Raw genomic sequence first — 16,055 nt, 5'->3', positions numbered from 1 at the left:
TCTTCCACAGCACCTAATGTAATAGGCATGCTCTTCTGATCCTGGAGAGAATAGGTGTGCATCATGACTAGTATCCATTTTGACTAGTAGCCATGGGTAGCCCTCTCCTCCATTAACATGTCCACTCCCCTCCTAAAGCTTTCCAATGTGGCAACCATCACCACATCCTGGGGCAGGGAGTTCCACAATTTAACAATGCACTGTGTGAAGAAATACTTCCTCTTGTCTGTTTTGAATCTCTCACTCTCCATCTTCAGCAGATGATCCCGCATTCTGGCATTATGAGAGAGGGAGAAAAGCTTCTCCCTGTCCACTCTCTCCGTACCATGCATAATTTTATACGCCTCTATCACGTCTCCCCTTAACCGCCTTCTTTCCAAGCTAAACAGCCGTAAGTGTTTCAACCGCTCCTCATCTCCCATCTGGCTACAAGGGAGTACAGGATTCCAACTCTCTGCGGTGAATCCCAGCTCATCTATAGCAGCCTGCAGCCGTCTATCTGTCCTCACAGTGTGCGCACTCAGAGCACACATAGCGGGGACTCTGTCGATGGGAACTCTGGAGAAAAGGCACTCTGCACAAAAAAGGAGAACTCCCAACCAGAACAGCCAAGGCTGACAGCAAACGTTGTTAGAGCATATTTGTCTTGTCACAACCCTCACAGGTACTCCACCTTGGGCCCGATGAGTTTTTCTCCATTATTACCACCACCACCATCACCACCACCACCACCACCTCCTCCTCCTCCTCCTCCTCCTCCTCCTCCTTATTCTTCCTGGCACCACTTGCTCTCAAACTGTGTGCTGTCTATTGTAACACCTGCACATTGCGCATTGCTGTACCTGTGCCTCTCTTGGCTCATTCCAGGCAGGCCTCCAACAGATACAAGGTTGGATATTAGTTTAGTTTAGAAAAGTAAACAATATAAATTAATTCGAAAAATAATAATGTGGCAGCAACGTTAAAATTCCTCCCATCTTCCAAGTCTGAATTAACCTACTGTCAGATTTAAAAGTACACCTTGCACCTTCTTGGGGAAAAAAGGAAGAAAGAACGGAGCGTACAAAACAGGCAATGCCAGATATACCCAAAGTGGCAGAGCCGGCACACAAATCAATGAAGTGAGCTGATCACAACATCGCAAAGATGTCCAATAGATCCTGCGTCGCTCAGTTCTGCTACTTTCTATTTATACCTCTCTGGGAGTCTGAGTCACAAAATGACTGACCTCCTGGAGCCCGCACAGAAATCTCAGCTGCCCTGAACCAAAGGCCCTGCTATGTGAGCACGTGATGCCCCGACTTTTGCTGAAGCTTCTGCTTCTGCAGTTCCTCCGGCTGATGAGGCAAGCTCTTCTACAGCCAAAACCACAGCTTGATACAGGAGGTGCTCAGTTTGCACAGGTCCCTCTGCGCGTGACCCCTTCTCGTCACTGTTTCTTCCAGGTACAAATCTTTAAAAGTGTACTGCTAACGAGAAGTGAATTCATCATACAGGGGGAGTCAGATTAGCTACAAATGTTACAAACAGATTCAAATGTTACAAACAGATTAGCTACAAATGTTACAAACAGATACAAACAGATTTTATGCAGGGCTGTTTCCCTCGCTGTCACCCCTCCGACAACTTTGGGTCTGTGTTGATTATGCATGCTGTTCCCGACTGTCAGAGGTCACCTCACTCTCCCCCAGCATTGTGTGTGTGTTAAGTGCCGTCAAGTCGCTTCCGACTCATGGCGACCCTATGAATGAAAGTCCTCCAAAATGTCCTATCTTCGACAGCCTTGCTCAGATCTTGCAAACTGAAGGCTGTGGCTTCCTTTATTGAGTCAATCCATCTCTTGATGGGTCTTCCTCTTTTCCCCCAGCATTACCCTGCGTTTTCAGAGACCTGTTTTATCTCAAATTTGAAAATGCAGACAAAACGCAAGGAAAGACGGGGGGGGGGGAGAACGAGGCGAGCTCTGATGCTGGGAAACGGCACGCACAATCAACACAAAGACCCGAAGTCGTTGGAGGGGTGAGCGTGAGGGAAACAGCCATGCATAAAAGACCAGAGTCGCACTTCCCCCAATGTAGGGTGTTCTCAACACAGAAAATGGCATTGGTCCAAACACTCCGCCACATGTCCTCCTCTCATCTGGCATGTCTCTCACAAGGTAGCAAAAAGAGTGTTTGCAGAGGCATTCCCAATTGGGAAATGAGTCGATGGGAAGCATCACCCTCCAAAGGTGAAGCCCTCAGGGTGTTTTGTTAGCTAAGCAGCAAAAGAAATTCAAAATCCAGAAGCTCATGTGATTAGGAGACATTCAGACACTCTCGCCACCGTCCCGCACGCAAACAGGACGTTGGCAGGGCTGACCGCCGCTTAAATAGGTGCGGGGAGAAGTGAGGGGGCCGGGCGGCCAGCCTGACGTCACTCCCCCACGCCGCGCCCCGATCGCCAGGAATCCACAGGGCTAGCGGGGCCTCGCGAGACGAGCGGCGAGCACAGCCCCCTGCCTTGAGGACACACACCCTTCTCCTTCGGAGCCAGCCTGGGTAAGGCCGCAACGCGCAACTTGTTTAATCAAGTCGTGTTTAAAGTCAGTATTCAAACACCCCAAAAAGTACAAAATAGTGACGGCGGTCCATTACCTGTGCCATCATAAGCAAGGGCCAAAGCTGCTGTTTGGGGATGACAGCCCTCACACTATGTATGAACCTGCTTAAGACTGACTGTAGGTCCTCTGCGCTCAGTTCTGTCTGCTCTGCCTGGTGGTGGCTCTCCACATTCCCAGGCAGAGAAAGCACCTGAGACGTGAGATCGTTCAAATCAGAGAGGCCGGTGACTGCACCGAAGACGACCTTGTCCGTGCAAAGCAGATACTGTACCACTGAGTCACAGCCCTTCTTTTCTATAGATGCGCCACAAGGTATCATCATCCAGTTTCTTCTAGCTTCTCCCTCAAAAAAAACAACAACCCCAAACCCATAGTTCCATGAAGAACAAACAAGCCAGCGTTAGACACAAAACAACCACATTTCTGAAGCTGAAAGGATGTGTTACGAACTCAAGGCAAAATCCAGTTACGGACTTTCGAGCCCCATTTGCCCAAACAAGAGAGTTGAGCGGGCATTTCAATCTGTCCCATCAAACAGGACTTAAAGTGGATCCTCTGTTTGATTTGATTTGTGTGTTCTCTGCTGTTCAAGGCTATTTAGCGCGCATTCATTGTGACGATTCCATAGCAGTTCAAAAATGAAAATTTGGCATATCTAATTAGATATGCCAACGTTGTATAACATTAATACACGTATTTATCTCTCTTTCTATATATATATCTTTTCTTTTCTTTTAATTTTATTCCCCTGCCCCTTTTTCCTTCTGCATCCCATTTTCTATTAAAAACCAATAAAAATATTTATTAAAAAAAAATGAAAATTTGCTTTAAAGGTATCAGTTGAACTCTTTTCCTCACCACTGTCTTTCTCTGCTTGGCTAACTTCTCAAATTTGGTTTGGCTTTAATGAGCTGTCCTGCCTTTCTTCTGGGTTCACGAGTCCTCTCTTCAACATGTGTGAAACTGACAAAAACTCTGGCAGTTTTCCTCACATCCCAGCCAAGTGCCAGAAAAAGAATTTGCGGGATGGAGAAAAACCGAGTGATGCCACTTCTGGGCTTAAAAAATGACAAGAGCCCAAGGTACTGTGGAACTCCCTGCAACAGGATGTGGGGATGGCAGCCAACTTGGAAGGCTTTAAGAGGGGATTGGACATTTTCATGGAGGACAGGGCTATCCATGGCTACTAGTCAAAATGGCTACTAGTCATGATGCATACCTATTCTCTCCAAATTCAGAGGAGCAGGCCTATTGTATTGGGTGCTGTGGAACGTGGGCAGGATAATACTGCTGCAGTCGTCTTGTTTGTGGGCTTCCTGGAGGCACCTGGTTGGCCACTGTGTGAACAGACAGCTGGACTTGATGGGCCTGGGTCTGATCCAGCAGGGCCTTTCTTATGTTCTTATGAGGATGCCTATTCTATTAGGTGCAGCGGAGCTCAGGCAGGATAATGCTGCTGCAGTCATCGTGTTTGTGCACTTTCTAGTGAGTTGGCCATTGGGTGAACTCAATGCTGGACTTGATGGGCCTTGGTCTGATCCAGCAGGGCTTTTCTTATGTTCTTATGAATACTATTAATGGTGCATACCTAATCTCCAGGATCAGAGGAGCATGCCTATTATATTAGGTGCTGTGAAACACAGGCAGGAGAATGCTGCTGCAGTCATCTTGCTTGTGGGTTTCTCAGAGGCACCTGTTTGGCCAGTGTGGACAGACTGCTGGACTTGATGGGCCTGGGTCTGATCCAGCAGGGCTCTCCTTATATTCTTGAGAATCTCAAACTGCTGCCATTTCTATCTGTGCTGGCTTCTTCCAGGTGGTGTGTGTGAAACTCCATGTAAAAGCACAGAAGCATGCCTCACCTCTCAGACCTCTGCCACGTGACTCCCCCATGAGCAAGAACAAACAGGGAGACGAGTAACGGCTGAAAGAGGCAGGGTAAACAGACGGCCTCCAGTGATTCAGTGCTGTTGCAAGCCCTTATGCAAGCACCCATCACTTCTAGCACTGGAAGAGCAAGGGACGGATATGCAGATGCTGCCGATGGGACTGTTTACATTAACAACCGCTGCCTTCAACCAGCTGACTTATTACCGATTGAGCAGGAAGCAGGCCTCAGGACTTGCATACATCGAGGATAGCATTTTTTTGGAGTGCTCGCACAGATTATGCAAGTGGGAGGGAAGGCCATTTTGGCTGGGGGAAACAGTATGGGAGGGAAGGCTAAAGCCTCTCCTTCTCCAGCTCCAACGCTCCTTAGCTGAATGGGGTCCCAAGGCACTTGGGAGTGGCAGTTCTCCGATGTCACGCCTGACTGTAAAAGCAACAGACTTGGGTCAGGCAAACCCTGAACCCAACTTGTAATGCTCAACTCGAGACTTTCTGGCTCACTGTTTACACCCTTACAGTACCATCCTAAGTTCAATGGATGCAGAAGGGCATAACTTTGCTTAGGGTTGCACTGTTAGTCAACTATACAACACCGCATCATAGAATCATAGAGCTGGAAGGGACCACAAGGGTCATCTAGTCCAACCCCCTGCACAATACAGGAAATTCACAACTACCTCCCCCCCACATCCCCAGTGACCCCTACTCCACGCCCAGAAGATGGCAAAAAAAAAAAAAACCCACCAAAACTCCTCCAAGATCCCTGGCCAATCTGGCCTGGAGGAAAATTGCTTCCTGACCCCAAGTGGTGATTGGCATTACCCTGGGCATGCAAGAAAGGGCCACGACAGCCAAACACTGATGCACACATTCCTGCCCTCCCTCTCATGATCTGCCTAAGTTCACAGAATCAACACTGCTGACAGATGGCCATCTAGCCTCTGCTTAAAAACCTCCAGTGAAGAGCCCACCCCCTCCCGAGGAAGCCTGTTTCACTCTAACTGTAAGAAAGTTCTTCCTAATGTTTAGCTGGAAACTCTTTTGACTTAATTTCAACCTGTTGGTTCTGGTCTGACCTTCTGGGGCAACAGAAAACAACTCAGAACAATACATGCTCTCTCTCATACAAACGGCAGCACACATGCATGGAAATGGAAATAAGCATTTTGTTGTTCTTCCCTGTTCTGATACCATGTGAAGACGAATACAAAGTTCGATGTTCCTATGGCAAAGTCAAGCCTTTCCTTTGATTAGTGCTGCAACAATGGATTCCTTACCGTTAAGGACAGGGCCATGCAGACGAAAGTGAACTTTTTGATATGCGTTGCTGTGACGGTGCTGCTGGTAGTCACCATTTTATTGCTGGGGTTATTCTAGGGTGAGAGATGGAGGGGAGGAGAGAAAAGAAATAACAGGCATCAACATCTAGAAGAGCACCTGTGAGAGTCTACAGCAGCTAAAAGGCATGAAAAGCTACTGCAATTGTTGAAAGGAGCAGAGCTACTGTGGCATGCATGGATTTGCCCCGATGAGGCAGTACAAGTACTTTTGCTTACACAAACATTAAGAACATAAGAACATAAGAAAGGCCATGCTGGATCAGACCCAGGGCCATCAAGTCCAGCAGTCTGTTCACACAGTGGCCAACCAGGTGCCTCCAGGAAGCCCACAAGCAAGACGACTGCAGCAGCATTCTCCTGCCTGCCTTCCACAGCACCTCATAGAATAGGCATGCTCCTCTGATACTAGAGAGAATAGAGATGCACCATGACCAGTATTCATTGTGACTAGTAGGCATGGATAGCCCTCTCCTCCATGAACATGTCCACTCCCCTCTTAAATCCTTCCAAGTTGGCGGCCATCAACGCATCCTGGGGCAGGGAGCTCCACAATTTAACTATGCATTGTGTGCACATTGATTTGGCTGCTGAATGCTACTGAGTTTGCAGCATAGAGGAGCTAAGTGGGGGATGGCTGGAGTTTTGCTTCATGCAGATACTGACCCCAACATGTCCTACCAGAGTTTTCCCATTACTGGGAAGCGAACTGGAAGGCATCCTATACACTTGGAATACCCCATCTGCCATGGACCACATTTCAGCAACGATAAATGTGTGTGGTTTGTATGTTCAGCTATGGTGTTGTGTGCATGGATCCTTGCAGTCCCACAGGTGATAATTCAGAGCCAGTGAATTTGTGGCTAGGTTGGTTATAACCAACTGGGTGCAGCTTGTGGAGAGGGACCCCCACAAGGGACAGAACGTTTTTTCCATGTCAACAGCTGCTGTACATGTTGGCTCTGAGTTCATTAAACCTGCTCCGTTTGGCCAGTGTGAGCACTCTCTGCCCCTTAATGAGAGTTTAAACAAGCGAACCCAGGGATTTAAGGCAATAAAATGCTACTGGGGGCGTTGAACACATGAGAAGCGTCTGCATTTCTGCCTCGCTCCCAGGAATATAGACTGGCACAGCTCACAGGATTCGTGTCGGCAGCTCCTGGCTCATTACCTCTCCAATTAGCACAGGAAGCTGCCTAGAGAAACCAAACCTCTGAACACCTGGTTCTTATGCACTCTAATGATTTGTACACAAGTTAAGTGCCCAATGTTCTGTCCTGCACAGAGATGCCACACAGGCTGTGTAAACATCAAAACCCACACTTCCTATAAGAACCTAAGAAAGGTCCTGCTGGATCGGACCCAGGCCCATCAAGTCCAGCAGTCTGTTCACACAGCGGCCAACCAGGTGTCTCTAGGAAGCCCACAAGCAAGATGAATTTGAACAGGGGAGCTAGCCATGCCATAACTGCTCAGTGTGCCCTAGAACACTCTATGGCATCCTGAAGGATGTGTGTGTGGGGGGAGTGTTCTCAATTTGCACATGGAGCCTTCAGTATCAGGCGTGCTGCTTCAGGAAGGTCGCCCTCCCTTGCTCAGGGCCACCTCGGATGGCTACTTAGACTGCCTGTCTGAATCAAGCCCACCCTTCCTGCAGCCAACACAAGTAATGCACTGGGCACGGCCTTCTCGTTCCCACAACAGAAGTTCAGCATCACCAAGAGATGGAAAGGCCATCCCATCCTTTACACTGGCTGCCACAAATATTCACATCAAAACCCTCCGCTTTTTTTGCAACCTGTTAATAAATCCCCAGGTTTGTTGGAGAGCACACTTGGCAGGGAGGTGTTTGAAAGAGAAGTGAAGGGGCTGCTCTCCTGACAAGAAAAAATGAGCTCACCTTGTCAAAGGCAGGATAAACAGCTCGGATCTCTGTCAACCAGCCGTATGGCATGTGTCCCACTGGGTATGTAGCCGTCAGAATTGCCACTGCCTAAGGAAGAGGAAGAAAGAGAAAATGACAGGTTGCGCCGTCAAGAGAAGCTCACAAGACTTGATGATCAACCAAAATTCAGACAACCCTATCAGAGTTACCCCCAGCAGCATTCGATGTGGCTTAGTAAGTCACAACTGGAGCAAAATAAAGCCAGGATTTGCAAGTTTGGTTCTTTCCTACAGCACATCTGCCCAGTCCACCTTCTTGGCCATTTGGTTTCATTTACCGGCTTTCCCACTCCTCTCATGAGCCTTCCTGCTTTCTGAGTTTAGGCGGCTGCTGAAAGACACCGCTGCTCCATCCACAATGGAGCGATAAGCACCGTATCCTCAACTAAAAGGCATAAAAAAGGCTGCCAGTCTGAAAGCCAGGGAGACAGCTTTAGCCAAGACAATCAAACAGCAAAGAGCGGATACTTCCACAACTAATCCAAAATGTACCCTAAATTACTTGCTCTGGTTTACTCTGGTCTGGCCTGATTCAGGTACAGGCAGGCCCTTAGGTGTGACAGTCAAAATGGCCCAGGCTACCCAGCCAGCCTGTTTCTTCAGAAGGGGTGCACTTATGCTGTTTCAAAAACCATTTTGTACAGACCTTCACTTCTGTCTTCCAAAGCTAGTTGTCAAATGTGTTTCACTACATGATCTCAGGCTTGGTAAAAAACAAACAAACCACACGAGCACTTAAAGAGTAAGTTACCTCATACTGTTTAGTCACTCACTCATTCATTCTCTCTCTCATCTCCTTTCTTGTTTATTGTTACATTTTCATTAAAAATTATAGGAAAAAGGATTGCCGTTATTAAGGCAAGTGATTACACAACTGTGAAAAGTTTTTGTTTCAAATGATGAAATGCTTGTGTATAATGAGTATTTTTAAAAAATAGGATGTAGTCGATCTTAGCATTTTATTTAGGTCCTCATACTAGAATGGAAAAATACTTTATTTAGATACTGTTATTCTCTCTCTCTCTCGCTGCACTGATGTTAATGCTAAATATGTCTAGATTCAAACTGCTGTTTTCCACAAGGTCAGGAGCAGGTTTGGCAACCCTGGTTCAAGATTACCAAGCTTAGCGTTAACACTGATGCAGATGTAACGCTGAGCCATGGCTAGCTCCAAAAAGGGAAAGGGGTGAATTGGCACCCGAGCAGGTAGAAGAAGAAGAGTTGGTTTTTATATGCCGACTTTCTCTACCATTTAAGGAAGAATCGAACCGGCTTACAATCTCCTTCCCTTTCTCTCCCCACAACAGACCCCTTGTGAGGTAGGTGAGATTGAGAGAGTTCGGAGAGAACTGTGACCGGCCCAAGGTCACCCAGCTGGCTTCATGTGTAGGAAACCAACCCGGTTCACGAGATTAGCATCCGCCACTCATATGGAGGAGTGGGGAATCAAACCCGGTTAGAGTCCACTGCTCCAAACCACTGCTTTTAACCACTACACCATGCTGGAAGGAGAAAAGACAGAACCCAGTGCATGCTCATGAACGTCTAATCATGATTGGCACAAGATCAGTAATGGAGCAATCTTAAGCAGGTCTACTCAGAAGTACCTTTTCTGTGCTCAACAGGACTTACTCCCAGGTAAGGGTGCAGAGGACTGCAGAGTAACAGTGCAGTCCTAGCCAAAGTTTCACTTTTATGCGCCCATGGATGTAGATGGGTGTGGTTCTGTTTAGGATTGCAGCGTAAACCTCCCCAAAAGAAAATCCAGGAATCAAGTCCAGCGTGCAAGCTAGTTACTTTTCATAGCAATCCTTTTCTTCTCTCCTGCCAATGTCAAGGGATACGGGCAGCACCATGGGCAGAAATCAGCAGTACCCTCGGCTGCCTGGATTTCCCAATTGTCGGCTCTGCCAGTGCTTTCTCTTTCAGCCATTAGGCTTTCAGAAATGGAAGCAGAAAGAACAAGTGAACAATGGGGCACTAATGAAGCCAGTTATCAGCAGATAATATAAGAGGCATTCACGTTCAAGTGAATGCATTCTTTGCACTTAGCAACCCAAGCCGTATTAAAGTGGTGTACTTAAATATTAATTACACAAAATGTTATGGGTGGAAAGAGAAAACTGTGCAATTAAGTATTTCCAGATGCATGAACTCAGAGATTCATTTACATAACAGAGTTCTATGATGCAGTCAAGGACAAGAAAGAACAATGCATAAAACCCAGAAACCATCAAATCGATACTAGAATTTATTGTTCAGGGATTCTGTAATTGTGTAAGCTTTGGTATTGGAGGAAACATTCTGAGAATCTTAGCTTTCATTTTGGTGGGGATAAAAGTGTCTAGTCTGTAGGAACTACAAAAATAGGTTGGAAAAAGCATGTGGGAAATAATGCAGAAATTGCAGTCTTTTTCACACACACACACACACACACACACACACACACACACACACACACACACACACACACACACTGAGGTCTTGGAACTGTTCCAGTGTGGTGTGTTCTAAATCTGCAGGGGTACAAGCATGAACAGCATGACTACATGGAAAGGAGCAACCATGAGTGAAGCTCAGGTTGTGAGACAGTTTCATGCACAATTCTGCAGCTTTTTTATTCCCTGGGGAAACCTGAGATCTTCAGCACAACCTTTCTGAAGAAGGGAGAGGGGATACAAGCGGTTGTCGTGTGCAAGTTTGGGTGCCTGGCTTTTCCACACCCGCAGGCCATCCCAAAGAGACTCGTACCTCTGTGGCTGCTGAACTGCCTCCCAGATCCCGAGACACAAAGAGGTTGACGATAGGCCGGCTAATTCTCTGAGTGGCCAAAATTAATGCCAACGGCCACCAGAAGGTCAACATCTTTCTTATCGTAGCGTCTCCCTGAATGGCAGAATGGAGAAAAAGTCTTGTGAATCACAATAGCAGAGCCAACCCTCCCACCAAAAAATAGCTACAGGTTTTTCTTACCTAAATACAGTATTGAGCAAGAAAAAAAAAAACCCAAACACAAACCAATGGCAAAAAAAGCAACAGATTCTTAACAGTATGACAATTTTTGCATAATTCTTGCATTGAGCATTTATCTCATGAGACTAAGGTTCTAGTTGCCTACTGAAGGTATTATTAGCAACTATGAATTTATAGTGAACATAGAACATAAGGAAAACCCTGCTGGATCAGACCAAGGACCACCAAGTCCAGCAGTCTGTGCACCCAGCAGCCAACCAGATGCCTCAAACCAGGTGCCACAAACAAGACGACTGCAGCAGCATTTGTCCTGCCTGTGCTTCAAAGCACCTAAGATAATAGCACCTAATATAATAGTGCTACAAGATATTTATAGAACTGGGTATTCTGACATACTTCTCTGCAAGTCAGAAACTGCAAGTGAGAAATTTTCTATGCCTCATCACTATTTCTGCAGTACTACGTATATACTAATTTCCTGTGCTTGGAGCTGAGCATTACACACTTCTTCAAATGGGTTACGATCAGCAGAGACAGAAACTGGGGAAACAATCTGTCAGGTGCAATTCTGCTGCAACTCAGGAAAAAAATGCCATAGTTATATTCATTTACTTCATTTTATATCCCATTTTTCTCTCCGATGGGGACCCAAAGTGGATTACAACATTCTCCCCTTCTCCATTTTATCCTCACAACAACCCTATGAAGTAGGTTAGGCTGAGAAAGAGTGCCTGGCCCAAAGTCACCCATCGAGCTTCCATGGCAGAGCAGGGATTTGAACCTGTGTCCTCCAGATCCCAGTCTGACACTCTAACCACCACACCATACTGGCTTCTCTTCTTACAAAAGTGAGCAGGAATGAAGCTAGGATTGAACGGGCCTGACAAAGTCATTTATTTGGCCATCCTAACAGTTACTATGCAACAAACCACTAAAATACACAAAGAAGGTAAGAAAAATAAATTCTGCTGAAATCAGTGGGTCTTACTGCCAAATAATGGGTACAGGATTGTAATGTTATTCCACTTCTTTAAAAAAAATGACTGGATTATTTACAAATTTAGTAATATCAATCCATTGCAGGCCTGTAAGCAGTATCTTACCCAGTCGTCTGTGGTAAAAAGAGTACTTTTCTTGCTGCAATAACACATAAGTAAGAGTATAATTTACCATTTCCATCTAAGGTACTTCTTTTGAGTTATCTTAAAAATATTATCTTAGACAAGGACTTACAACTTATTTTGGGTTTGATAATTATAGCTCATATTTGCACTTCTGCAAGCAGGAAAATAATTATTGTTCTGTTTTGTTTGTTTTCTGTTCGATAGATAGATAGATAGATAGATAGATAGATAGATAGATAGATAGATAGATAGATAGATAGATAGATAGATAGATATAGATCTATATATATAAAACAAATCCACCATCATGAATTGACTGGTATAAAGTGAACAGGGGCTTTCATGTTAAAGACAAAATTGACATACTATAGTAGAACAAAACTGAACCCTGGTAGTAATAATTTTTTCATGAAGTGGGCACTATTTGTCGTGTGCTGGAATAATATGCTCCAAGATAAAAGAGAATCACATGTCCTTTCCTCACTGTTATGATTGGAAACTTTGATGGATAAGATATGGATTAAAGATGGTGGGATGTATTATTGGCAGATATAGTGTTTAATTGTGCCTCTGTTATGATTTTATACATTAAGAGAAAGTTGATATTGTTGTATCTGTAACTATTTTGTCTTTTTCAATTTTAAAATTAAATATTGTTATTGTTTAAGAAAGGAGAGCTTCCTAAGAATCATATCTTTTGAGTTTTGATTATTTTATTTATGTTCTCTTCTCTCTGAGTGAGAATTGTTTAGTAAAAGTTTTAGATGGGGGGAAGTGTTTTTTTCTTGGTGACCAGGTAGGAAAGCTATTGAAACTTGGAAGATTGTAATTCTTTTTTTTTTTTAATGATTAGTAATTCTGTGGGTCTGTTTGCAAGGATGACTTATTTGAGGCAATCATACAGTTAGATCCATGAATGCATCCAGACATACCCCCATCTCTGCCCCACAACTGTCAGGAATCATATCATGAATGTTTCTGTAGTAACCCAGGCATAAGGTGGTACATCGGACGAGCGCCCCCATGTACAGGGACAGGATGGGGATCAGGAGGGGCTCTCTGCACTCCAGGTGGCTGTGCAGCAATATGGCTACGAAAACAACCTGCAAAAAGGAAAGGGAGAAAGAAGAAAACTTAAACCACAGAGGACACAACCAGGTCACACAGAACGGAACGCACACTTCCGATGGTGATTCAGAACATAACGTATACTTTCGTTGCTATTCAGAGGTGCTGGCTGCTAAGTAATTAAGATCAGACCATTGGCTCTTTTGGTCCAACCTGCAGCTTTCACAGGAGAAGGCAGACAGTCACAAACGTCAGGCTGTCTGATCCACATGCTATGGCTCGAGCAGACCAATCTCCCTGTCTCTCCTCTTCTTCCCTTCCCCCTTTCCATTGATGCTTAATTGTCCTCAACATTCCTTGGCTCGAAGAAGAATTGGTTTTTATATGCTGACTTTCTCTACCACTTAAGGAAGAATCAAACCAGCTTACAATCACCTTCCCCTCCCCTCTCCACACCAGACACCCTGGGAGGTAGTTGGGGCTGAGAGAGCTCTAAGAGAACTGTGACTAGCCCAGGGCCACCCAGCTGGCTTCATGTGTAGGAGTGGGGAAACAAATCCAGTTCACCAGATTAGCCTCTGCCACTCATGTGGAGGAGTGGGAAATCGAACCCAGTTCTCCAGTTCAGAGTCCACTGCTCCAAATCACCGCTCTTAACCACTATACCACACTGGCTCTCCATAAGGCAATCAACATATTCCATGCTTGTCAGACCATTCTCTTCTTCCTCTGTTTTAAAACTAATACTTATTAGTTTATTATGTATTAATTTATTGTTATATTTACCAATATTTTATAAACTAATGTTTTTTTCTGTATAACTGGTTAGAAATCCCCCCTCCTCCAGAGCATGCACCCTGTTCATTGTTTGCTTCCCTGTTTCCATGCACTACCGAGAGGCAAGTGACCATCCTGTCTGCTGTCGAAGGGATCTGCAGCTCTACAGCGAACATTTAGCAGCACATAATCAACAGTGTGATGCCGCCAGTAAACTTTCAGTGTAATTTTAAGGAGAGTTTCACCCTTCTGAGTCCACTGAAGTCAATGGGGTTAGAACGGTATAACTCTGCTTAGGATTCCACTATTGAAAATCTATAACATAATATTTATTTAGTGACAATTTCTAAGAGCTGATGTTGGCCCAGCATAAATTCACACTCAATTATAGACAAGATGTGTGTGCGTGTAAAGTGCCGTCAAACTAAAGCCAATTTATGGCAACCCCAGGAAGGGGCTTTCAAGGCAGAGATGATTTGCCATTTGCCTTCTTCTGTAGAGCCTTCCATGGTGGTCTCCCTTCCAAGCACTAATCCTGCTTGGCTTCCAAGATCTGATATCAGGCTATACCACACCGCCTTCTCTCCCAGTTAGAAGAAGAAGAGATGGTTTTTATATGCTGACTTTCTGTACCTTTTAAGGAGAATCAAACCGGCTTACAATCCCCTTCCCTTCCCCCCACAACAGACACCTTGTGAGGTAGGTGGGGCTGAGAGAGCTCAGAGAGAACTGTGACTAGCCCAAGGTCACCCAGCTGGCTTCATCTGTAGCCTGGAAACCAACCTGGTTCACCAGACTAGAGTCTGCTGCTCATGTGGAGGAGTGGGGACTCGAACCCAGTTCTCCAGATTAGAGTCCACCACTCTGAACCACTACACCACACTGGCTTTCTAAATCTAAGTTTTGCAAACACAGCATGTTCCAAGTACAAGTAGGGTGTAGGCCTAACCTGCAGTAGAAATACTGGATTGACTCCTTACCTGAGCAATGACATCTGAGATGGAGGCACAGCCCACCAGGAAACTGTATTTGTGTTTCAGAAGAATGCCTGCATGGGTCCAAGCCTGAACAGGACAGAACAATGACATCAGTGAGAATGACCAAAATGGATGCTTTTTAACCTCAGATTGCCACAGAGAACAGTGGAATGGCTTCAGGGCTGTATGAACTGCATGCCCTGCACCCATGAAGCTACCAAGGCCAATAATGTTTACTCCTGATGGGGAGCAGCTCTGTAGAGTCTCAGACAGAGGTATTTCGCATTAATCCTTTCAACTGGAGATGGTGGGGATTGAACTGGGGACCTCCTTTATACAAAAGCAGATGCTCTATTACTGAGCCATGACCTATCTCTTGCCTACCCCCATCAAATGCTGCACCAATGAAGCTGCCTTATACTGAATCAGACCCTTGGTCCATCCAGGGCAGTATTGTCTACTCAGACGGGCAGGGTCTCAGGTGGAGGTCTATTCACATCACCTACTTGTTTAGTCCCTTTAACCTGGGACCTTCTGCATGCCAAGCAAACGCTCTACCACTGAGCCTCAGCCGATTTTCTCAACATTTTAAGGAGAACCAAAGTGACTTACAATCTCCTTCCCTTCCTCTCCCCACAACACTTTGTGAGGTAGGTGAGGCTGAGAGAGCTCAAGGTCCACCGCTCCTAACCACTACACCCCACCGGCTCTCTGTGGGTTCCAAATGCTACATGCCAAGCCCTTGGGTAGACAAATGACATTCTGTGACTTCATACAAATGTGCACAAGGACAAGGACCACAGTAAATGTACCCATGCTGCAGACTCACCATGGCGTCCATGAAAGGGAAGGCAGCAAGATAAAGGAAGGCCTTGCGTGTTTTGCTTCCCACCGATTCATCCACATGGTGCAACTTATTGATAATGTAGTATCCCAATTCACTGTATGCTGTAGAAATAATAGTGTTTCATTATTATATTGTTGTTGTTGTTGTTGTTGTTGTTGTTTTAAATCAAGTGTTTATTTAACACACACACACATATCTCCTAAAGCTTGGGATGCTTCCAGATAGAACAGGCACAAATAATACCAGTACCTTTGGAATGTTTTTTTTTTTTTAAGAAAATAATTTACAAGCAAGCCAGCTTAACAATAATTTTACACATCTAATATCATTTACATTAAATGACATCAAATTGTAACCAGAACAATAAAAATAACCATTATTTAACCAAATTAATTTAGTGCCACAGCCATCCCCCATTGTTTCCTATGGGGAAAAAAACCCACGCTTTCTCCAAGGTAAACACACAAGAGCAAGCAAACTCTGGCCAAAAGCCTCCTATTGCAAACAGAACCAAGA

At 45.2% G+C, this 16,055-nt stretch overlaps 1 protein-coding gene across 1 annotated transcript in view; it reads right to left on the bottom strand.

Moving 5' to 3' along the window:
- The window catches only part of ANKH (ANKH inorganic pyrophosphate transport regulator), a 120,670-nt gene that overhangs the window by 11,017 nt on the left and 93,598 nt on the right, over positions 1–16,055 (bottom strand). Inside the window, exons 3-8 of the mRNA XM_056854604.1 lie at positions 15,522–15,640; positions 14,696–14,779; positions 12,803–12,973; positions 10,525–10,659; positions 7,730–7,822; positions 5,770–5,865 (exon numbers count right to left, since the gene is read on the bottom strand). Of these exons, the coding sequence (XP_056710582.1) occupies positions 5,770–5,865; positions 7,730–7,822; positions 10,525–10,659; positions 12,803–12,973; positions 14,696–14,779; positions 15,522–15,640 (698 nt within the window). The remainder of the gene's footprint in view (positions 1–5,769; positions 5,866–7,729; positions 7,823–10,524; positions 10,660–12,802; positions 12,974–14,695; positions 14,780–15,521; positions 15,641–16,055) is intronic.

Source organism: Euleptes europaea, chromosome 8, assembly GCF_029931775.1.
Source record: "Euleptes europaea isolate rEulEur1 chromosome 8, rEulEur1.hap1, whole genome shotgun sequence".
Taxonomy (NCBI): domain Eukaryota; kingdom Metazoa; phylum Chordata; class Lepidosauria; order Squamata; family Sphaerodactylidae; genus Euleptes; species Euleptes europaea.
This window is presented reverse-complemented; position numbering and strand designations above follow the sequence as displayed.